Raw genomic sequence first — 23,795 nt, forward strand, 5'->3', positions numbered from 1 at the left:
CCCAAGAGTCAGGCAGCCTGGAGCACCAGCCCCTGCCGGAGCTTACACAGGTATGAGGCCTACAAGGCCCAAGGTCTGAAGCTGGGCTAACCATCACAGCACCCTCCCATAATACTAGGTGACCTCTCCCTAAGATAGATGGCTTCTAAACACCCCCCTTCATTTTTTTAAACACTTTCAAAATCAATTACTAATGATATGCCCGTAAGTTTCTGAAATACCACACTAAACATGTGAGCTTCACTTTAAGGAGGATGGCAAATTCTAGGCCAGCCTGGGCAACTTGGAGAGACTCTGTCTCAAAATAAAAAATAAAAAGGGCTAGGCTTATAGCTCAGTGATAAAACACCCCTGGGTTCAATCCCCAAAAAGAGAAAAAAAATAATACACATTTGGGACTCAGAGTGACAACAAAAAGTGCTGGGTGCCCCACCACTCCCAGTGCCTCTCCCTCCCCCAGCAACTGTGAGCCAGGCCATTTCAAAGTCCCTACAGCAAGTGTCCTAATTAACTAGAGGCCACCTGGGTACTTGAGGCCCACTCAAACCAAAGGACTAGCAGGCCAAAGGAGGAAGACTACCCCCAAAAACCAGGTGGCATGATCATGAGCTGGAAGGAAAAGGATGAGGGGAAGGGAGTCAAGGATGTTCCACTTGGTGGGAGGCAGGTGGGAATGTGCATCTGCTCTCTGAAAGCCGGTGAAGCTGAGCAGCACAAGGATGAGGAGAACTGTCATGGAGACATGGATGCTGACCCAGGAAAACATTGGTGCCCAGCCACACTAGAGGACAGAAGGCTTTCTGCTGAGGCCTCCAGAAGACTGCCTCAGTTGCTCCAGAAAGCCACTGTCCCAGCCAAGAGCCAAGCCCCACCCACAGAATCTGGTACTGCCCACTTCCAGGATCAACAATAGTTAATGATTGATCATTGCATGGATACAGAGACCTGGCCAAGTTTGGCTCAACTTGAAAAGGTCATTCCAGCTCCAGAGTTCCCTGTACTCATAGCCCACTTCTCCCTCTGCCCAGCCTAACTTTTTTCCCTATCCTTCTCATTCCCAATATCAGTCCTGAGAACACTCTAAACACATTTCCTGAGCCAGGCATAGTGGCATGCACCTGTAATCCCAGCAGCTCAGTAGGCTGAGACCGGAGGATCAGAAGTCAAAGCCAGCCTCAGCAACTTAACAAGGCCCTATCTGTAAATAAAATATAAAAAGTGCTGGGAATGTGGCTCAGTGATTAAGCACCCCTGGGTTCAATCTCTGCTAACAAAATAAAAAATACACACTAATCCTGCACACTAATTTGCACCTAAATGTACTTCCAGCAAACCCCAACTGAAACCAAGCCAGAGGGCGGCTAAGCTTGAAATGCTAACTAGAGACCACCTGGGTATGCTCTCAGGCACATACCCATCCAGACCTAACAAACATGAAGGTGCAGGTGATAGGAATAAACGTTCCACTCAGCAAAGGCTGGACCTCCTAACTTTTCACTCCACTCCACCCCACCACCCCAACCACTGGACCCACCTCGGAGCTCTTGATTCTCCTCTAGACAGCGCTGGAGGGTCTCAGGGATGCCCTGCTCCGAATGTAGATGTAGCATGGCCGGCTTTCCCAGAGAAGACTCTTCACCCAGCACGTCCTGGTCCCCTGCTGGGCCACCACTGGGCTGCACCATCTCACACAGCTGATTCTTCCAGAGATGCCTGCTCATCCAACAAGTCAGTGTCTGGAAAAGAAAAGCAGGCATCACATGACACCATACAGAATTCTCTTACCCAGCAGGACAAGGTGGTTACTCTGTGCAGAAGCTCTGGGCCCATATTTGCAGCAGAATGCCAACCACTTCATCTAGTATAACCAGATGCTGAAATGGAGTTTTGGTCTGAGGTAGCACACATTCCCACTCCAAAGGGAGGGGATTAAGACTGGGGATACAGCTCAATGGTACGGTGCTTACCTAGCATGCACAAGGCCCTGGGTTCAATCCCCACTACAGGGAAAAAAAACCACAAAAATCCAAAGGGAGAGGATTATTTATACATGGCAAATGCCAGTATTCTGGGAATCCTACCCTATCCCTTCCCACACTTCTAAGAAGTGGAGGGTCAAGGCCTCTTACCCTCACCTAGTGTGATAAGTTGAATAATAGCCCCAAAAAAAGATATGACCATGACCAGGCACAGTAGAGCATGCCTATAATCCCAGCAGCTTGGAAGGCTGAGATCAGAGGATGACATGTTCAAGGACAGCCTTAGCAACTTAGCCAAGACCCTCAGAATCTTAACAAGACCTTGTCTCAGAATAAAAATAAAAGGGCTGGGAATGTGGCTCAGTGATAAAGCATCCCTGGCTTCAACCTTTGGTACAAAGAAAAAAAAAGATATGGCCATGCCCTAACCTTTGAAACCTATAAATGTGACTTTATTTGGAAAATAGGTCTTTGCAGATGTAGTTTAATCAAGGATCTCAAGATGATATTATCCTGGGTTATGTGGGTGGGCCCTGATTCCAATAACAAGGATTCCTGTAAGAGAGAGAAGAAAAAGTAGAAAACAAAGGGAAACACACAGGGAGGAAGCCATGTAGAGATGGGAGTGGTGTGAGAACAAGCCAAGAACAATTGCACCACCAGCACCTAGGAAAGACAAGGGAGGATCTTCTCCTAGAACTTGCAGAGAGAATATGGCCTGTTCACCCTCTGATTTTGAACTTCTAGCCTCCAGAACTGAGAGATTAAATTTATGTTATTTGAAGCCACCCAGTTTCTTGTCATTTTCTGGCAGTCACAGAAACTCTTACACAGAAGAGGGGCTTCAAGAATACCATGCCAGGTCTAAGGAGTGTTCCCTAGAGTTGGGAAGATAAAGGTAAGAAGAGACTTGTAGTGTCTGACATGTACTGAGAAATTTGAAATAGAGAGCAGGACCTGAGACAGCAAAGCAGAGTAGGTGAGCTGCTCTTGTTCGCTTGAGTTTAGATATTGACCATGTGGAGCAGTACCAGATCCACCATTTCATATCCACCCAAGAAGACTGATTACCAGGAAGTGGAGGTCAATCCCAATGTAAGTTTCCAGCAGCAGGCCTGATGCTAGGAATGTTGACTTTAACACTGATTAAATCTGGTTGTTTTACTGGGCTAGTGGTGCACACCTGTAATCCCAGTGATTCAGGAGTTGGAACAGGAGTATCCCAAGTTTGAGGCCAGCGTCAGCAACTTAGACCATGTCTCAAAAAAATAAAAATAAAAATGACTGGGTCCCAACAGCTGGGGAGGCTGAGACAGGAGGATCACAAGTTCAAAGCCAGCCTCAGCAATGGCGAGGCAATAAGCAACTCAGTGAGACCCTGTCTCTAAATAAAATACAAAATAGGGCTGGGGATATGGCTCAGGGGTCGAGTGCTCATGAGTTCAATCCTGGTAAACCCTCCCCCAAAAAAGAGAGATCTGTAGAGGTAGCTCAGTGTCAAGGTACCCATGGATTCAATCCCTAGTACCAAAAAATTTGACTGTTTTGATTGTTAGCACTTACAACATCTCACTTATACCCCCACTGACCCAAACACAGCGGCTGACCTGACATCTCCATCTTTTTCCACATACTTTCTTCCTTGGCTTCCATTAACAACCCAGTCTCCTGGTGTCCTTCCCACTTCAAAAACTGATCCTGCTCAGGCTCTTTCACTAAGTTCTCATACCTTCATGTAGAGGTACCCAGAGCTGTCCTAGAACCACTTCTCTTCTCTAACTATACTCAATCCTGTAGTCATTCCAAAATAACACCCAAAAATAGACCTCTTTTCTGAATTCCAGACTCACATATCAAACTTGATATACCTATTTGAATGTCTAATAGTCTTCTCAAAACTAACTTCTCAGGGCTGAGAATATAGGTCAGTGGTAGAGCACTTGTCTAGCATCCATTAGACCTTGAGTTTGATTCCCAGCACCACAAAAAAGTGAATAAATAAATAAATAAATATAAAGAGAGAACTGGGCATGGTGGTGCACAGCTGTAATCCAGTGACTTGGGAGGCTGACTTAGAAGGCCAGCCTTGGCAACTCAGTGAGAGACCCTGTCTCAAAATAAAAAAAAATAAATAAAGCATTAAAAGGTCATGGATGTAGCTCAGTGGTAAAGCACCCCTGGGTTAGATTCCCAGTACCAAATAAATAAATAAATGGGGAACTCCTAAGTATATACCCAAGACAAATGAAAATATATCCACATATGAATGCTCATAGTGGCATTACTCAAAACACCAAAAGAATGGAAACAACCCAAATGTCCATCAACTGGTTAATAAACAAAATTTAGTACATCCACATGCTACAACATAAACAAATCTTCCAAACACTATGGTAAGAGAAAGAAACAAGTCACAAAAGAACACATGTTGTATGATTCCATTTATGAGAAATGTACAAAATGGACAAATCCACAGAGGAAAAAAAAGCAGTTTCCAGTCTACTTAAGGAAATGAGGTCAGTGAGGCCAGAAGGGTGCTTAAAGGGCCCAAGGCTGTTTTTTAGGGTGATAAAAATGTTCTGGAAATAATGGTGATGGCTACACATCAGTAGATATGCTACAAACTATTGAACTGTACACTGAATAGGTCAATTGTTTAGCATTCGAATTATTTCTCAAAAAAGATGTTATGGAAATAATAACCGAAGAGAATTTTGAGGAGTATAAATTAAACACTTGGTTACTAGTTGATAATTGTAAAGTGAGAGATGGGTTTATGGAATTTACTAATCTTTCCACTTTAATACATTTTTTAAATTTTTTTTTAATATTTACTTTTTAGTTTTCGGCGGACACAACATCTTTGTTTGTATGTGGTGCTGAAGATCGAACCCAGGCCGCACCCATGCCAGGCAAGCGCACTACCGCTTGAGCCAATCCCCAGCCCACATTTTTTAAATTTTTAATAATAAAATGTTCACAGCACCATTGTCTCTCACACCTGGAATACTGCAATAACTTCTTGACACACCATCCTGGTTCCAGTCTTGCCCCCTACAGTCCATTGTTCTCACAGTGGCTATAAGATCTGCCTAAAAGATAATTCAGGCTGGTGTGGTGGTGCACACCTGTAATCTCAGATACTCTAGAGGTACTCAAGAGGCTGCAACAGGAGAATAGCAAGTTTAAGGCTAGCCTGAGCAAGTTAGCAAAACCCTGTCTCAAAACAAAAAATAAAATGAGCTGGGGATGTAGCTCGGTGGTAGAGTACCTCTGGATTCAATCCCCAGTACCAAAAATAGGTAACTCAGGTCACATCCCTCCTCTACCATGAACCTTACCTTGGCTCTCCCTTGCTCTCAGTATAAAAGTCAAAGGCCTACAAGACCCTATACCATCTGGTCTCCCCATTCCTCCCTCTCCAACTATGCTGCCCACGTTCCCTGTGCGCTTCCTCCGTGTTTCTAGAATATACCAAGACGACCCTCTAGTTCTCAGGTCACAGAAATGGTATGAGGGAAGGTAGATAGTAATTGTTTTGCAAGTGAGCAAACTGAGGCGCGTGAGGTAAGACGCTTAGCTGTCAAGCTATACGCCAATCCTTTTTAAAGACTTGCACACAAATTTGATGAACAGGAAATGTCTCAGGACTAGAAAAGTTCCCGCACTAGAGACATGGTGAGACAGAGACCGCAGCGGCAAGAGAGGAGCAGAACCAGTCCCACTCGCCGCCCAAATAACCTGGGTCCTGGTGCTCTAGAAGCGCGAAGCCGGAACCGGTAGGGCCCAACAGGAGAAGCCTGGACATCAGAAGACGTTTCAGAGGCAGCAGAACGCCCGCCGATGTAACCCTGTCTTGGAAGAAGGGGACCACACCTGTCATCAGTGTAGGTCAGGCGTGAGAAAGGCTGGAGCAGCGGGCTGCGAGAGTTTCCTGGGCCCGGACACTCGGAGAAACTCCCCTGTCCGGAGGCCGCCCTTCCCTTCCCCGATATGGAAACCCCCGCTTCCGGCTTCCGGCGTCGATGTCCTGAGATCCGGAAGTAAAATACACAATTCCTGACCCCAGGAGTACAAGAGGCTGGCAAGAGATGCAAGGCCACTGCAAGGCCATTTCTTGTTCCTGAGGGAAGCCAGAACCCGCTAGCCTAAAGTAGCCAGCAGAACACTCCCCAGGGACAAGCGCCAGTCTCTACTTTTCAGGGCTTTACCATTTACACTACCCCTACTCTGAAGGCAGCGCATCCAGACGCTAGGCGTTCCTCGACGGTCCCACCCCTGACACGGGAGGGGCCAAGATCAAAAGGCAGAAAGCCCCGCCCAGAATCCAGAAGGGTGCCTGGGAGGCGTGGCCACGCTACTGGCGGAAGTAGAAAACCAGACCGTAGGGTGAGGCTGATCTGGCAGTAGGGACGCGGGGAAACTGCCTGGGACTGCCCCGTGCCCATAAAGCATCCCGATCTCGTGCAGGGAGGACAGCGGGCGGATCAACCATCAGTGCAGGTGCCCGAGGGGCGGGGCTGTTCATGCGCGGGGCTGGTCAGGGATGCGCGGGGCTGGTCAGGGATGCGCGCGCATTTATCCTCGCCCCTCCTCCCTCCCCCCTCCCCTTCTGCCCCCCCCCGCCTCTCTCCCTCTCTCCCTCTCTCTCCCTCTCTCCCTCCCCCCCTCCCTCCCTCCCCCCTCCCTCCCTCCCTCCCTCCCTCCCTCCCCCCCCCCCCCTCTCTCTCTCTCTCTCTCTCTCTCTCTCTCTCTCTCTCTCCTTCTCTGGAGAGGGGCCGGCAAGGCCCCGCCCCGGGCGCCTCGCCTGAGGCCGGTCAGCTCAGCTGAGGCGCCCGCCCCCACTGGTTAAATGGGCCGACGGGGCTCAATCCCCGGAAACGACCGTGCATTCCGGGGCTGCGAGCGCGGCGGGCGACGGCGACGAGGCGCAGGTAACCGGGCGGGCCGGCGCCGCATCGGCAGAGGCTGTGCTGCCCACCACTGCACCACGCGGTCTTTTAATAGGCGCTATTTTTCTAGACAGTCTTAACCGATCCCCTTGTACCCGCGGTTCCCCCATTGGGACCTTGAGGGCCAGACCCTGAGAGAGGAGGGGACTTGCCGGAATCGCCCAGCTTGACAGGGGGAGGGCTGGAGCTAAACTCCATCATCTGCACAATCCAACGTGCTCCAGTTCATTGTGGAGTTTCTGGCAAAGTCCACAATGAGATGGTCCAGGACATGTAGTGCGATGCTCAGGCAGGATTTTTATCCACTTGCCCAGAATTGATGCTGCAGCTAAAATCCATTCATGCTTTGAGTACTTTTGTAATGTACACCCTGAAAAAAGGCAGCCTGGGAGAGTAAGGCTGGAACCCAGAGGCAGCAGTTTCTAACCCACCAACCCCGCTGCCCCACCCCCACCGTGACCATTCCCAGAGAATGGTTTCAGTAATCAGTCATGACTCAAGAAGGAGACCGACTTGTCAAGGAGCCTTTCTTTCACCAGAGAGCACCATGGCAGAGCAGGTAGCCCTGAGTCGGACCCAGGTGTGCGGGATCCTGCGGGAAGAGCTGTACCAGGGTGATGCCTTCCACCAGGCTGATACACATATATTCATCATCATGGGTGCATCGGTGAGTCTCCCCCAGGCCCCAGTCTGAAAAGTCATACTTTGAATGTGGCATTGTGCAAAACACGTCTTACTCTGTGCCTCAGCTTTCCTGATTGAGTTTTGTGGGGCTGCATGGGCTCTGATAAATTGAGCTCTACCTGTTGCCCCTGCCTGTGTGCCACTAACCTCCCTACACTACCTTGTACATACTTGTGAGATGTTTCTAAAGTCTGGTCACCCATTCAGTATAGCCAGGAGTCCTAGAGCTGCCAGGTCCTAAAGGACCATGTCTTCTTCCTTCTCAGTGAGGAAAACAGATGCAAACAGGGAATGCTATTCATTCTGAATTCTTTTTAAACCAGTTTGTGACTTGACAAATGTCACATGGTCAGTTCTAGAAGAAAGATCTGGAGCCCTGTCTCTGCCTCTTCTCTCTGTACCAATGAAGTTCCCTGATCATAAATACTGGGTCTTTCTTTGAACACTTCCTCTTTGCCACAACTTCCAAACCCTCCTGAAGAGCTCTGCCCACCCCACCTGTCCTTAGTTGTCTAGCTGGCACAACTGAATTTTGCTCTGATTGGAAAGGCCAAAGAGTAGAAGCAAAGGCAGAGGAATTGCATATTGACAGTACATGGTTGGACAGGAAAAGGAGTGTGGCCTTAGTGGATCTGTGGTCCCTGATGAGAGCATCCTCCCTTGTGTGCTGTGCGGCAGCAAGACAAGTACAGTGACTGACTGGACCAAGGTTTAATGGCAAAAATGGTTTCAATTCTTTACTTTTAGCCCTGGATATGTCCTGAACTCTGCTCAACATTGTGTGATCATCTTCACCCTGAACTTATTGTGTAATCTTGAATAAGAGTTCCATGAGAACTAGTTAGCTATTGACAAGGTAGGTGCAACACGGTACATGTTGTGAGCCCCTCCGTGCTGGAGGAAATCTGTGGTTCTTTGTTCATATAGAACATGCCACCCCCTTTTCAAACCTGCTCCCTGCTACCACTATTATATTTCTTTCTTCCCCCTGTAGTAGTGAGGATTGAACTAAAGAGTACTCTACTTCTGAGCTACACCCCAGCCCTTTTTGTTTTGAGATAGGATCTTGCTAAGTTGCTGAGACTGACTTGTGATCCTCCTGCCTCAGCCTTGCCAGTACCTGGGATTACAGGTCACCACCATGTCCAGCCCACCATTGTATTTCTGATCAGAACTTAGAAATAATGAGGAGGAGAGCAAGGGAGAAGGGCTCTACCACTATAAAAGCAAGTGCAAACCACCCCAAGCACTGTCCTCTGACACCTAGGAACCCTAAAGTCCCCTGGAGGTACCCAGTTGGGGCACACAGTGGGACAGGCTTGGCCTCAGACAGTCCCATTTGAGGAACCATACTTGTGACAGCCACAAACCTTAACACCTCAGAACCTGACCATTAGGCCTTCATTCCAAGGATCAGACTGGAGCAGCAAGTAAATAAGGATGATTTCCCTTCCCCATCCCTACCCCATGTTCTCACAATCACAGGCCAACAGTGACCTAGACCACAATGATGGATCATAACCCCAGACCCTCAACTCTTGGATACCTCACTGAGAGAATCTAAGCTTGTTGACTAGACCAAGTGTGTGTGTGTGTGTGTGTGTGTGTGTATCTCTCTCAAAACCTCAGTGTTTCCTCCTAGCAAACAAGTCTTGGCCTTCTTAGGCTGATGTTCCTGCTGGCCTTGGGTTAGGCAACTGTGTCTAATTGCAATCAGTAGGGTTCCCCTTTGCTCTCCTCTGCTCTGGGAGTGAGAACTAGAGGCTTCTAGAACCGAAATGGGAAGTGCTGGCTCCAGCAGAGGGGAGTGGAGAAGACAAGGGATGTTCTAAAGAGCCCCATTGTTTCTCCTCCTCACCCCCCCCCCCCGCAGGGAGGGCCTGGAGTCCATGCAGGGGCATTTATGCCCAGACAGCACTCAGAGTAGCTCCCATTCTTAAACCTCCTTCCACGCCTGACAGCTCACTTGCTGCAGGAGATAAGCAGGGTACCAGCTGTTCTGAGAAACCAGCACGTTCTCCATTCATTCATTCAACATGTAGCAAGTACCTCTTTCAAACCACAACAGCCACAGCCCCTTCCTCATGGAGCCGATAGACTGTGGGAAGCAGAGCCCCAAAGGGAGTAAGCAGACCAAGAGGGGCTCACAAAAAAGAAGCCACCAATGTGCCCCTGTGTCTCCTGCCCCCTTCAGCACACAGGTCCCATGAAGAAGGCCTGGAGAGTAAGGCCTTCAGGTAAGGGCTGGGGGTGCATCCCATATGAAAGGAAGAGGAAGTACCCACAGCCCTAAGAAACCAAAAGGAGGCCAGCAGCTGGGCAAGCAGGACACCCCAAGGCCAGCTGGGCCCAAGCGGCCATCCTCTGCCACTTCCTCCCTTGCAGGTTTACCCAACCCTCACGTACATGCCCAGCTTCCTTCCTGAGAGCGTCCCGATGCTGTTACCAAATGGGCTTTGAGCCACTCAAGGTTCTCCTATTTCTTAAGACTCCAACCCACTTCAGGAAGAGAGTGGAGGTACTTGCTGTCCAGAAAGCACTAGCGTGCAGGAAGGAACCTTGGGCATTAAAGGATATCCTCCCCTGCCTGGGGACCTTGGTAAAGCTGGAGAGTGACACTTCCATAGGAACAAGGGAAGGAGAATCCCACTGGGAGTCCATGTGGGCAGAGCATCTCACTGCAGGACCCTCTCCTCCCTGGGTCTCATTTTCCCCACCTGGACCATGATGGCCATGGCATGATGGGTGCTTATGATTTATCCAAATGACCTGGCTGTTCCAGCCCCTCCCTCTTCTTAGGACAGACACTTCAAGGCTGACTTCCCCCTTGGGCTGATAAGATTCTTGCTGTATCATGATGACGTTGGCATTCCCCTAAAGGCCTGGTGACTCAAGAGCACTGGCGTGTAGGACGGAGGCCCTATTGTTAGTTTTTCCTGCCTGAACTTACCTCAGCAGAGCCAGGTTCTCTCACCCCAGTGGCCAGGAGCCAGCTGGGCCTCCACCAAAGCTCAGGGCTCTACCTTGGTGAATCCTTAATGCCAACAACTCTTGGGGACAAGATGGTTCATTCCTTCTACTGGGCCTCCACCCTAAAACCCTCACACCAGAACAGAGGGTTGCAGTGATTTGGGTTTATAAAACAGGAGGCCGAGGACAAACCTCGGGTGACCACAGACAAGTGGTAGCCCAAGTCTCTTTTGCCCTACCTCTTCCTAGTAAGGTGAAATTTGTCCTTGAGTAGACCCCTTCCCCACCATGATTCTTGGGCAAAGCAAACAGGGTAGCAAACCTGAGAGGCTTCTACCTGCTGTAATTGTGCCCACCCCCACATGTTTAGATTTTAGGTCTCCCTGTATTCCTTGCTCCACTCGATTCTGGTGAGAGCCTTGCAGAACAACAGGAAGGGCAGGGCCAACCCAGCCCTGAAGAGAGCGGCTGCCCCCCCCCGCCCCGCACCCCCACTGTTCTTGGTCTACCTCACCTCTCCTTTGGGTGACTTGGAGCTCAGCAGATTGTGGGTTGCGGGGATTGAGTTGAAACAAGGCGAGCAGGTTCTATCTCTAGTTAATCCCAAAGGGAACACAAAAACAAATAGCTCCGGGGTGTGGGGCAACTGTGACTCAGCAAACCAATCCCCTGCCACCAATCCATTGCCTGGAGTCTGTCCTGATTCCTCCCAATCCATTGGAATTTTATCATAAGCAAACATTGCCTTTTAGAGGGTTTTGCAGGCCAGGATTCTTACTGTTTCTTTCAGGGTCAGTTCCCAGCAAGCTGGCCCTTTCTGGAGCATGTGGAGTCAACATTGAACCATCCAGACATGAGCAGTGTCCTTACCAGCCCTGCTGAGGGAGAAAGCCAGAGGCAGGCATTGACAGAGCACTTAGAAACTGAGGGCCATGTTGGGGGAGCCCCTGGCCCAGGGTTGGGGGTCATCTGAGATAGACCTTGAGGGACCAACAAGGGCAACCATATGATATGGTAAGTTAGAAGCTTCACTCAGCAGAGATCTGAATGGCCTTCGAGAACTCAGTAGACCTTTGAGTGGCCAAACTGGGCATCAGACAGGGGATTGATGCAGATGCATGAGGAGGTCTGACAGGCAAGCAGAGACCGGCTGGCAGCAATTCTGGGATATTTTCCTGAACACAGTCACCATAGCATTGCAGGCCAGGGAGGCCAGAGGTTCACATGAGTTTGTTTTGTTGTTGTATGATTTTAGTTTTGTTATTGTTGTTATGTGTTTTGGTTTTGGTTTGGTTTTAGGACCAGGGATTGAACTCAGCACTACTTTTCCACTGACTACATAATCATTCATTTCTGTTTTGAGACAGGGTCTCACTAAGTTGCTGAAGCTGGCCTCAAACTTGCAATCCTCTGCCTCAGCCTCCCAAGTAGCTTGGATTATAGGCATGCACCACTGTGCTCAACAGTATTTTGATGTTTTTTTTTTTTTTTAGATCAAGATACATCTGCAGGGACTGAAGTTATGGCTCAGTGCTAGAGCACTTGCCTCACATGTGTGGGGCACTGAGTTTATTCCTCAGCACCACATAAATAAATAAAATAAAGGTATTATGCCCATCTACAACAAAAAATTAAAACAATTTTAAATTTTTTTACAAAAAGATCTGCAGGGAAGGTTTCTACAACTTAATTTTGCATGAATATTCAAGTCATTTATCTTATCCCTGGAGATGGATTTCCTGTCTGGATTGAGTTGAGATCTTGGTTGGGACAGTGCTTTGTGCCTGTGCCACCCACTCACCTCTCCCCACAGAGTGACAGGGCCCCATAAAGTGTGGGTTCACAGACCAGACCTTCCCACAGTCTTGATTATAGGGTCTAAAATGAAAAGGCCCTGCTCCATTATTGTTCAAGAGCCCGCTCGCTGGTCATTCTACCCCTTCCTCTTCCATCTAGTTTGTCAGGTTACAAAATTAAAGCTTGTTAAGCTTTTGATAGTAACTGGGTGACTGAACTGGATGAGCAGATTGGCTTGGAAAGGAGGGATGTTGTTATTCTTCCTGGTGCTTCTGCTGCCCAAGAGAATGAGGTGTCTGCATAGGCCATTTTAATGGAATTGTGTCATTGTCTCAGTAGTAGGCTTGAACGTTTATTTCTAGTTCTGTTCTTTTTCTGGTAGCACTGAAGATTGAACACAGTGGTGATCTACCACTGAGCTACATCTCCAGCTTTTTATTTTTTATTGTGAGACAGGATCACACTGAGTTGCTTAGGCTGGCCTCCAACTTGCAATCCTCCTGCCTCAGCCTCCTGAGCAGCTGGGATTTCAGGTATATGCTGGCTCTATTTCTAGGTTCTTTATAGCACTTACTTTTGTAGTCTGGTGTGGTGGCTTGCACCTGTAATCCCAGGGATTTAGAAGGCTGAGGCAGGCAGATGGAAAGTTCCAGGCCACCCTGGGCAACTTGGGAAGACCCTGTCCCAAAATTAAAAGGGCTGGAGAGCTGGGGCTATAGCTCAGTGGCAGAATGTTTGTCTAGAACGTGTGGGGCACTGGATTCAATCCTTAGCACCATATAAAAATAAACACATTCTGTCCATCTACAACTACAAAAAAAAAACTTTAACAAAAGGGCTGGGGATGCAGCTCAGTGATACAGCATTCCTGGGTCAATCCCCTATACCAAATAACATTTACTTTTGTTAGTGAAATTGTTTTTAAATTGTTTTTCTCCTCCAACTTCTTGTTGCTAGTAAGTATAAGGCAGGTGGTATGTGCCTATTAATTTTTTATAATTTTTATTGGAATATATGTTGAAAAGAATACAGACTATAAGGGGACAGCCTGATGACTTTACAAACTTGAGACACCTATATACCTTCTACCACATCAAGAAACAGAACATTATCTGCACTCTAGAAGCACTGCCTTATGATCACTGCTACCTTAGGGGAATTTCTAACCCACTCCCCACCCTCTGATCAGTTATTATTTTTGTCTCTCTTTTTGGTACACATGACAATACACAAATACAGAACATTTTCATCTTCCCTGAAAGTTCTTGAGTGCCCCTTCCCATCCCACCCCCTATTCCAGGCAACTACTGATTTAATTCCTGTACTAATAGGCTAATGTTGCCCATTCTAGGACTTTATTTAAGTGAACTCAAAGGTTTAATCTTTTGTGTCTGAGTTCTTTGACTCAGCATAATATTTTTTGTGACTGGTCAGTGTTTCACAGATCTGTAACATGTTCCTCCTCTGTTGCTGAGTAATATGTCTTTGTTTCTTCACCTGCTGATTCATTTGGGGTATTTTCAGTTTGGGTCTGTTTTCAATTAGATTGCTGTGAACATTCATGCACAGATTTTTGTGTGGCCTCCTGCTTTCATTCCTCTAGGAGTAGAATAGCTTCCTTTAATGAGAAGCTGCCAAGCTACGTTAAAGAGTGCCTGACCATCTCATTTCTCCCACCCACATACGTGAGTTCACACCAACACTAGGTGTTCTCAGTCTTCTAGATTACGATCATTCTCGTGAGTGTGAAATGCTATGTGGTTTGCATTTTTTCTGACAACTAACAATCTTGAATACTTTTAATGTTTTTAGTAGCCATACATTTCTCTTCCTTATGAAGCATCTGGCCAAGACACTTACCCATTTTTAATTAGGTTGTTTTCTTATTGTATTGTAGGAGCTGCTTGTATATTCTGGATGCAGATAAGTTGAGTGAATACTGTCTCTCAGTCTGTGGCTTGTGTTTGTTTGTTTGTTTTGGTGCTAGGTATCCAACCCTGGGCCTTCTGCATGCAACGCATGCATTCTGCCACTGAGCCACCCCTAGCACCTCCATGTTCTCAATAGCATTTTTTGATGAGACAGTTTTTAATTTCAGTCAAGTCTTAATTTTTCAGTTTTTATGATATTGCTTTCTGTGTCCTAATAAATTTTTTCCGGCTCCTATCTAATGATTTTTAAACCTAGAAACCTTGCTAAACTCTTATTAACTCTAATTATTTATCTGCAGATCGATTTCAGGTGGGTTTTTAATAGACAAAGCATCATCTACAAATAATGACAGTTTTACTTCCTCCTTTCCAAACAAATCCATTTTCATTTCCTTCCTTGTTGGACTGGCTAGTTCAGCATCTACTAAAGAGCCAGTAGCAGGTATTCTTTTCTTGTTCCTGGTTGTTTACAGGGAGTTATTTCAATGTTTCCCATTCTGTATTGTGTCTGTAGGGTGTTCCATAGATGCCCTTTATCAAGTTAAGGGATTCCCCATTTTTCTACTTTGCTAAAAATTTTCATCATGAATAGATAATACTCTGAAACCCTTTATCTACATTTCTTGAGTTTAGCAAGGTTGCTAGATTTTAAAAAATCAATATGTAGGAGTAGGCAAAGATTTCTCAGTTTTTCCTTTACTCTCTTCTCACTGACTGATTTTTGGTTTTTATATCACACCAATCTTTTGTTTCCCAGATAAATCCACCTTTGTTATGATGTGTTACATATTTTAACATGGCTGAATTCAGTTTGCTGACGTTTTCTATAGGATTCTTGTATCTGCATGGGTATATGTGAAAAGTTTTCCCATGTGCCTTTCTCATCAAATCTCACGGCCAAGGTTCTGCGAGAACTAGAAAGTGGCTTCAGGAAAGTTTCCCTTCTTCTGTCTATAGGAGGAGTTTGCTTCAGAATGAAATTCTCTCTTCCCTGATTTTGGTAGAACCCATTGGCAGTGCCAGGAGTTATCTTGGTGGGAAGGTTTGTTATCACTGCCCCACTCAGGTCCCTTGCTCCATGTTATAGGTTGAACTTTTGTAGAAATGTGTCCATCTCATTTAAGTCGTTACTGATGGAATAAAGTTGTTTATAAAACTCTCTTCTGTGCTTCCCATCTGTAGTTCTGTTCCATTGTACTCCCAATTATTTGTGCCTGTTGAAAAAGCCGTGTTGCAAAGGGTTTTCTGGCTGTTATTAGTCTTTTTCAAACACCAAATTCTAACTTTGTTGATCTTTTCCTTTCATTAGTTTTCCATTTTATTAACTTTTCATTTTTTTAATTTTTTAAGTTGTAGATGGACACAATACCTTTATTTTATTTGTTTATTTTTATGTGGTGCTGAGGATTAAACCCAGTGCCTTAGACATACCAGGCAAGTACTCTACCACTGAGGTACAACCCCAGCCCGACTTTTCTTTTTCATGATTTCTTTCCTTATAATTTTTTTTTGTTTTGAAAGTCTGCTATCCTTTTCCTAACTTCATAATTCGAATAGGTAGCTCATTGTTTCTGAGTTATTCTTTTTCGCTGATACAAGGTTTAAGGCCACATCTTACCAGTTTTGCTATTTTGCACCTTAGTCATCTTTCAGTTCTAATGAACTGAATGTCCGGGTTTCTTCTGGAATGCAGGAAACAATTACGCCTTCCAGATGAAGGGTCCAGGCCCACAGCAGGCTCAAATCTCAGGGCTTCTCTGGCAGTGTATGGGGACAAGATAGATAAGCTTGTGGCTGAGTGATGACCTGAGTGCGTGCTCACATCACTAGGAGGGGTGATGATCTAGGTCATGTTCATAGCTTCCCCTGACCACGCCTATTCTCTTTGTCACAGGGCGACCTTGCCAAGAAGAAAATCTACCCCACCATCTGGTAAGTGCATTCCCCTGGGCCTCCCCACCAGGGAAAGGCCTGGCCCTGCACTCCCTGGCCTGGCCTGGCTAGGCACAGCTGTGCTCTGTACTCAGGTGGCTGTTCCGTGATGGCCTTCTACCCGAAGACACCTTCATCGTGGGCTATGCTCGCTCCCGTCTCACAGTGGATGACATCCGTAAGCAGAGTGAGCCCTTCTTCAGAGTGAGTGGCTTCAGGGTCCCCCCAACCTTGTTCTGTCCTCTTCTTTAGCCCCAGCAGTGCCAGCCCCAGGTGGCCCAGTGGGAGATGCCCCTGTCCCATCTTAGGATGCATTTCCTTTCCCCCTTCCTCACTTGACTGGCAGAAAGATAGGATGCCTCAGGACAGCTGCCTGGCACTCAAGCCTTAGCACCTCACATCCTTGAGGGCCCCAAAACCACCCACTCGACAGGCACCCAAAAGCTCTGCATGCCTACTCTTGTTGCTTCCTCCATTATAGGAAGAACTCTAGGCACAGAGAGGGAAAGGGGTCCCTCTAGCAGGATAACCCATTTCCCAGCCCCTCTCTGACCTAGATTTACTCAGTCCACCCTGATGTGCTCTGGGGCCACATTAGGATATACCATGAACTAGAAAAAGGATTCCCTCCCTCACAGGTACCTCTTCCCTACAGGAAATCCTACTACACATGAGCATTTTTCTTAGCAAATTGTAGTTTGGTGTGCTAATTTTGGTAAAAGGTCTTTCTCCACTGTATTTCTCCAGGTCAGATTTTTCCTGAAATACAACTTCTGTCTTAGGGAAAAAGGTCCTAGGGTTGTACAGGGGTGATTATACAGGTTTCAAGCCCTGCATGGGGCTGCTGTGCCCCCATCTCTGCACAGTAGTCCTGCCTGCCTCAGCCTCCCTCCCCATGAATGCATGAATCTGCCAGGGTGGGGTGAACAGTATGAAGGGCCAGGACAGCTGACTTCTAAGAGAACCCTCCCAAATCTCCAGGGAAGCCCATCATGGCTGTGGGATAAAAGAGACAAATGCATACAAACAAGACCCTTCACTTTCCTGGGGCAGAGCAGACATGGACTCTCAAGAAGGTAGAAAAGTAGAGCTGACATTGTGTCTATCTGTCCTTCCATTTCTCCCAGGCCACCCCAGAGGAGAGGCCCAAGCTGGAGGAGTTCTTCACCCGCAATTCCTATGTAGCCGGCCAGTATGACGACCCAGCCTCCTTCAAGCGCCTGAACAGCCATATGAATGCCCTTCACCAGGGGCCACAGGCCAACCGGCTCTTCTACCTGGCCTTGCCTCCCACAGTTTATGAGGCTGTCACCAAGAACATCCATGAAACCTGCATGAGCCAGACGTAAGGCCTGTCCTTTGCCTTCTCTCCCTGCCCCCTTTGTTTGACCTGCCTTGATGTGGTCTGCCCTAGCCACAGATCCAGCACTGGCCTGAGAAACCAGGGTGAGGAAGGGGGATGCCCCGCTTGTTCTATATATGAATTAGCTCTCCAAATAAAGGGAAAGGCTATAAATACACTATTAAAACCTCTGCCACGTTTGTGTACAGCATGAAAAGTTCCTCATTACAGATGAAATGGTCCCTAGCAGCAGTTCCCTGAAGAACCACAAGATGGCAGTGTTGCTCCATGAAATGCTCCCTTCCACTTGCTCATTCTGTTGCATTCATGTTTTCCCACAGTCCCTACCATGAGCACCAGGTGGCAGTGTTGCTCCACAAGAAACTACTTCCAATCCACCACAGTCTCTTTCCTGGTTTTCAATAAGGAAAACCATGTTTCTTTTTTTTTTTTTTTCAATATTTATTTTTCAGCGGACACAACATCTTTGTATGTATGTGGTGCTGAGGATCGAACCCAGGCCGCACGTATGCCAGGCGAGCGCGCTACCGCTTGAGCCACATCCCCAGCCCAGGAAAACCATGTTAATAATTGCAGGGATAGAAAAGGACCTTTTCTTTCTTTCTTTTTTTAATGTTTTCTAAATGTAGATGGACACAATACATTTGTTTTATTTATTTATTTTTATGTGGTGCTGAGAATTGAACCCAGTGCCTCACACATGCTAGGCAAGTGCTCTACCACTGAGCCCAACTTCAGCCCCAGGACCTTTTCTCTTTTTCAAACAAATGGCTTTATGCACAACCAGAGACATGAAAAATTGTGCTCTATTTGTGTAATATGCATTGGATTGCATTCTGTTGACCCATATAACAAATTAGAATAAATAAATTTTTTAAAATAAAAATAAATTTTAAGGGGCTGGAGATGTGGCTCAGCGGTAGCGCGCTTGCCTGGCATGCGTGCGGCCCAGGTTCGATCCTCAGCACCACATACAAACAAAGATGTTGTGTCTGCCGATAACTAAAAAATAAAATATTAAAATTTAAAAAAAATAATAAAAATAAATAAATTTTAAAATGGGCACATGCTTGTAATCCCAGTGACCCAGGAGGTTGAGACGGAAAGATCACAAGTTTAGTGTCAGCCTCAGCAACTTAGCTTATAAGTTTGAGAGGAGCCTGGGCAATTTAGCAAGACCTTGCTCAAAAAGAACTAGGGATGTATCTCAGTGGTAGAACACCCCTTGGGTTTTAATCCCTAGTACCAAAAAAAAAAAAAAATGGAGAACCTCTGACCTTGATGCCCCTTCCTCTAGCCACTGGGCCACTCCTGGGCCACTCCTGACCCACCAAAGACCCATTGTGAGGCCAGAGAGGAGTAGGGCCACCTAGGAATATGTCAGCAGTGTCACCCTAGCACCCACAGTGGTTAGGCTGAAAGCTGTTCAGTCACCAACAGGGTAGTGGGAAGGCTTCTGTGGTGTTGAGCCTGGCGTTGAGTACTGGGGAAACAGAGGTATTCTTAGGTATGACAGGTCTCTGTGCTTTGAAAAGGGGGCAAGGGCCAGCAGAACTTCCCTGAGTCACCTAGGAATGCAGAGGATAGAGGATCTGCTCCCTGGACACAGTGTCAGAGTGACATGGCTTTGGGCTCCTGGCAGAGGCTGGAATCGCATTATTGTGGAGAAGCCCTTCGGGAGAGATCTACAGAGCTCTGACCAGCTGTCCAACCACATCTCTTCCCTGTTCCGTGAGGACCAGATCTATCGCATTGACCACTACCTGGGCAAGGAGATGGTTCAGAACCTCATGGTGCTGAGGTGGGGGCTAAGTCCTGGCCTATGCCTGTACATGGGACAGGGTGGAACAGTACAAGGCCAGGGGTGGGTACCCACAGATGATGCTGCCCCAAGGACAAATCCCTCAAGAATGTAAGCAAGGGTGGTGGGCTCCAGGTCTGGGTATAGTTCTGCTGACTGCTCAGATTTGGCTGCTGTGCTGCAGAAGCTAAAGGACAGTTCCACCTGGGGACTCTTCCACCTCCCCACAGATTTGCCAACAGGATCTTTGGCCCCATCTGGAACCGGGACAACATTGCCTGTGTGATCCTCACCTTCAAAGAGCCCTTTGGCACTGAGGGCCGTGGGGGCTACTTTGATGAATTTGGGATTATCCGGTAAGAGCCTGTCTCATTGCTCCCAGGAGGCCAGCATAGGGCATGGAACACAAATCTAGTCATCCTGCAGGGCCACTCCTCCCTGTTTTGGTGATTCCTCCTCACAATCTGAGATCGAAAATCTGAGTGAGTTGTCACATGTGGCTAGAGGGGTAGGACCCCTATCCAGCTGAACATCCCAGGAGTTTCCTGGGTCAGTGACAGGGTCAACATCTACTTTTTTACTTTGAAGGGACCTGGAAGACATTGGGGAGCAGAAAGCAAGTCTCACAGCCTGTCACTGGGAAGCCTTGTTTAAGGACCCTGGGCTCCATGGAACCTGGGCAACAGGGAGAGGAAATGAAGCAAGCCCATTCCTTATGTCTTCCACCCATCCTGAAAGTAGTGCTTGACCAGAGCTTTGGCCTCTTCTGTCTCCAGGGATGTGATGCAGAACCACCTTCTGCAGATGCTGTGTCTGGTGGCCATGGAGAAGCCTGCCTCCACTGACTCAGATGATGTCCGTGATGAGAAGGTAGGTGAAGGTACAAGATGCACCTGCCAGTCCCCAGTGGTCATTTCACACCTGCTGCCCTGTATCCCATCTTGTTATCCAAAGGGTCCACTCTCCCTGCCTTTCTCCCAGGTCAAGGTATTGAAATGTATCTCAGAGGTGCAGGCTGACAACGTGGTCCTGGGCCAGTACGTGGGGAACCCTAGTGGAGAGGGTGAGGCCACCAAAGGGTACCTGGATGACCCCACAGTGCCCCATGGGTCCACCACTGCTACCTTTGCAGCTGTTGTCCTCTATGTGGAGAATGAGCGGTGGGATGGTAGGTAACACCTCTGGGGCCTGGTGAGGCAGGGCTGGGCCTTCCCTTGTGGAGAGCTTCTCAGTGGGGTCAGACACACTGACTGTTCAACGGCAGGGGACTCTGGAGGGGGAAGCCTGGTGGGTGTGGGACATGGTACCCTGTCCATACACCACATACACATTTGCACACACATACTTAGACTGAAGTTCTCACTCATTCTCACTCCCTGCACTACTGGGAGAGCCAGTCCTGAGACCAGCCCTGCCCCCACCCAGGGGTGCCCTTCATCCTGCGCTGTGGCAAAGCCCTGAATGAGCGCAAGGCCGAGGTGAGGCTGCAGTTCCGCGATGTGGCCGGTGACATCTTCCACCAGCAATGTAAGCGCAATGAGCTGGTGATCCGAGTGCAGCCAAATGAAGCCGTGTATACCAAGATGATGACCAAGAAGCCTGGCATGTTCTTCAACCCTGAGGAATCAGAGCTGGACCTGACTTATGGCAACAGATACAAGGTGCCCACAGGGAAAGCTGGTCAGGAAGGGCCTCCAAGGGATGGCCTAGGTGGCCACACACCATGGTATCAATAAGACCCCCTCTCCCACAGAACGTGAAGCTTCCTGATGCCTATGAGCGCCTCATTCTGGACGTCTTCTGTGGGAGCCAGATGCACTTTGTGCGCAGGTGAGGGTCCCCAGAAGCCCAGTCCCAGCTGTCTCGTGGGAGAGGGGATACCAGGCAGTAGGGTGGCCTTCTCTCTCCCTCCCCATATGCCCCACTCCCCACCAAAGCCACATTTTATCCCCTTAGCGATGAGCTCCGGGAGGCCTGGCGGATCTTCACACCACTGCTGCACAGGATTGAGCAAGAGAAGCCCCAACCCATCCCTTACACATATGGCAGGTGAGGGAAGGATGGGGGACTAGGGGAGCAAAAACAGCTGGGAACATCTCTGCCCTGCCCTCACATCTTGCCCTGTACCTGTTCTGTTTCTAGCCGAGGCCCTGTGGAGGCAGATGAGCTGATGAAGAGAGTGGGCTTCCAGTACGAGGGCACCTACAAGTGGGTGAACCCCCACAAGCTCTGAGACCCAGGCACCCACTCCCACCCTACCCCATCTGCCCCCTGTGTTTGTCCTTCCCACCACCCGACCTCACCTCAGGAGAACCCCATGATGGGAAGACTTCGGGACCATAGGCCTAACATTCCTCAGCCCCAGGCTTGGGCCACCACCATCTTTCCCTTGCTGCTGATGCTACTGCTGTTGCTACCATTGTGGCCGCCGCCGCCGCTAACATCAGTACCCCTCCCTGGGCCCAGCTACATTCTTCAACCATTAAGCACCGATGACACGCATCATGACTGTCCTGAGCCAGTGCCAGCCCTGTCTGAGCCACCAATCTCTCCATGGAACCTGAGTCACTTCCTCCCTTTACTCCAACCTCCAGAGAAGAAGAGTGGCCCATCAGTCTGTCCCAGGACTCCTCAGGACAAAATGTTAGGGACAATGGGCCATAGTGGGGCAGTGGCCAAATCACACTCCCCAGTGGCTATGAGCAAGCTCCTCTGAACTTGAGGAAGTGACCTAAGTGCATCCATGTGAGATCCCATAGGCACACTAGCCTCAATGCCAGTTGACATTCCTGGTCACCAGGTAGAAGGGACCTCACGCTGCCCAGCAGGGTCTTGTTCTCCCAGATGTCCCTTCTTAAAAATTCTGCACTCCGTGGAAAGGCAGAAGCAGCAGCTAAGAGTCCCCTCAACCCCTGCCATTAAATCCTCAAACAGCCCCACCTGTCCCCTTGTCGTTTCCTCTCTGCCACCTGGAGTCATACAAGAGACCTGTCACTTACCCATTCCCTGTGACACCCACTATGCCTCCTCTAGCACCAGCTCCATACCTTCTTTCTGGGGATCCTTGCCTTGGGCATCTCCCATGGCAGTGTAGCCAGGAACCTGGGCCTGAACACCTCCCACTCTCCCTACATCTATTCCCATCATCAGTCTGCTCCACTTCATTGGTGTTTGTCATAGAAACCAGCTTGAGGTACAAGGACAAGTCACCAAGTGGGTGCTTACAACAACAGAAATGCATTCTCTCACCATTCTGGAGATCGGAAGTCTTAAGGTCAAGGCATGGACTTTAGGCATGTGCTGGAGGCTACCTCTTCAGTTGAAGGGGCTCCTGGTATTCCTTGGCTTGTGGCAGCCTCCGTGGTCACAAGGCCTTCCCTTGTATGTCTGCCTCCCTCTTAAAGGAAGTCTCATATTGGAACAGGGGCCACCTTCCTGCAGTATGATATCTTCCTACCTCAACTAAGTACATCTGCAAACATCATATTTCCAAATAAGGTCATATCCTTAGGCTCCAAGTGAACATGCATTTGGTTGAAACCAGTACTCTGCCCCCAGTAAGAACAGCATCCCCTTAGCACAGCAGCTGTCCCGCCCCTTCTCCTCTGGGCTGAACACTGGGTAGATAGATGGACAGGAAGTGGTATCTTGGGCCCTGCCCTGGTGACCTGGGTTCTGGTAGATGAGGCTGAAGGTACAATGATCAGAGGGCAGGATGTTTTATGGAGTGGGCAAAGCAACAGCCCAGAGAATGACCCAGTGAGGAATAGTGTACTCTAAGCAGAAGTGAGGACATGTACCTGGGTCATATTCCCATAGAGGGGAGACTGGATGAGGACTGTGACATCAGAGCAAATAGTGAAGCCAGCTTAGACTCAGCATTTCTGTCCCCACCAACCCCACTTGGGAAGATGAGAGTTCAATATGTTGCCCAGGCTGATCGTGAATGCCTATGTTCCAGCCATCCTCCTGCTTCAGACTTCCAAGACACTTCTTAGACTGTCACTGAGAACCAGCTGCCCTCACACCCGCACACATTCCCTGAGCTGGGGTGGTAACGGGCTGGTTAGGGTAAGCATAGCAGGAAGGCTCCTGCCTGAGACTTGTAGAAGAAATACATAAAGCAGAATGTCAACTGTAACATGGGCTCACTCCTGTCCACAAGCTGGACACTGTAGTTTCCATCCTGTAAATGAGAGGTGATGCCTCTGGATTGTGTAAGGAGGGAAATTACCAACTTCACCTGGAACCTGACTCGGGAGCAAGGGATCTTGATGGGAAACGGGTATGTCACTGGGCTCTTAAGGGTCCTTTCTAGCACAGGTCCTTACAGAACAGCCAACAGAACTATGTGGACAGCGTTACAGACCAGGCTTTGGTTACAGT

The 23,795-nt window shown here is 48.3% G+C and overlaps 2 protein-coding genes across 16 annotated transcripts in view; one reads left to right on the forward strand and one right to left on the reverse strand.

Moving 5' to 3' along the window:
- The window catches only part of Ikbkg (inhibitor of nuclear factor kappa B kinase regulatory subunit gamma), a 49,916-nt gene that overhangs the window by 15,381 nt on the left and 10,740 nt on the right, over window positions 1–23,795 (reverse strand). For 4 of the 12 annotated variants that reach the window (XM_077793810.1, XM_026381067.2, XM_077793809.1 and 1 more), the window contains exons 1-2: window positions 6,191–6,241; window positions 1,535–1,736 (exon numbers count right to left, since the gene is read on the reverse strand). In XM_077793810.1, the coding sequence (XP_077649936.1) occupies window positions 1,535–1,736; window positions 6,191–6,193 (205 nt within the window). In that variant the 5' untranslated portion in view covers window positions 6,194–6,241. Of the gene's footprint in view, window positions 1–1,534; window positions 1,737–2,408; window positions 2,466–5,720; window positions 6,098–6,190; window positions 6,272–11,099; window positions 11,164–23,795 lie in introns of those variants that run through there. The other 8 variants (XM_026381073.2, XM_026381074.2, XM_026381069.2 and 5 more) reach the window with 7 other exon arrangements.
- Window positions 6,359–22,333, forward strand: G6pd (glucose-6-phosphate dehydrogenase). 4 transcript variants are annotated; one of them, XM_077793805.1, is made up of 13 exons: window positions 6,359–6,482; window positions 7,471–7,598; window positions 16,208–16,245; window positions 16,341–16,449; window positions 17,373–17,590; window positions 19,251–19,409; window positions 19,640–19,765; window positions 20,186–20,279; window positions 20,391–20,577; window positions 20,835–21,070; window positions 21,163–21,239; window positions 21,366–21,458; window positions 21,552–22,333. In XM_077793805.1, exons 2-13 carry the CDS (start codon window positions 7,479–7,481, stop codon window positions 21,640–21,642), a joined length of 1,548 nt encoding a protein of 515 aa, XP_077649931.1. In that variant the 5' UTR covers window positions 6,359–6,482; window positions 7,471–7,478; the 3' UTR covers window positions 21,643–22,333. The 4 variants fall into 4 exon arrangements, with proteins under 4 accessions (XP_077649931.1, XP_077649930.1, XP_077649932.1 ...); XM_077793804.1 differs by lacking the exon at window positions 6,359–6,482 and adding an exon at window positions 6,753–6,913; XM_077793806.1 differs by lacking the exon at window positions 6,359–6,482 and adding an exon at window positions 14,280–14,309 and having other exon boundaries at window positions 7,474–7,598; window positions 16,341–16,423.

The sequence above is a fragment of the Urocitellus parryii genome, chromosome X (assembly GCF_045843805.1).
Source record: "Urocitellus parryii isolate mUroPar1 chromosome X, mUroPar1.hap1, whole genome shotgun sequence".
In the NCBI taxonomy this organism is placed as follows: Eukaryota; Metazoa; Chordata; class Mammalia; order Rodentia; family Sciuridae; genus Urocitellus; species Urocitellus parryii.

Coding starts and splice junctions, on each gene's coding strand:
- G6pd (XM_077793804.1), top strand. CDS start 6,832: ATGGGCCGACGGGGCTCAATCCCCGGAAACGACCGTGCATTCCGGGGC. Junction 6,914..7,470: donor GCGACGGCGACGAGGCGCAG/GTAACCGGGCGG, acceptor TTCTTTCACCAG/AGAGCACCATGGCAGAGCAG. Junction 19,766..20,185: donor GATGAATTTGGGATTATCCG/GTAAGAGCCTGT, acceptor TTCTGTCTCCAG/GGATGTGATGCAGAACCACC.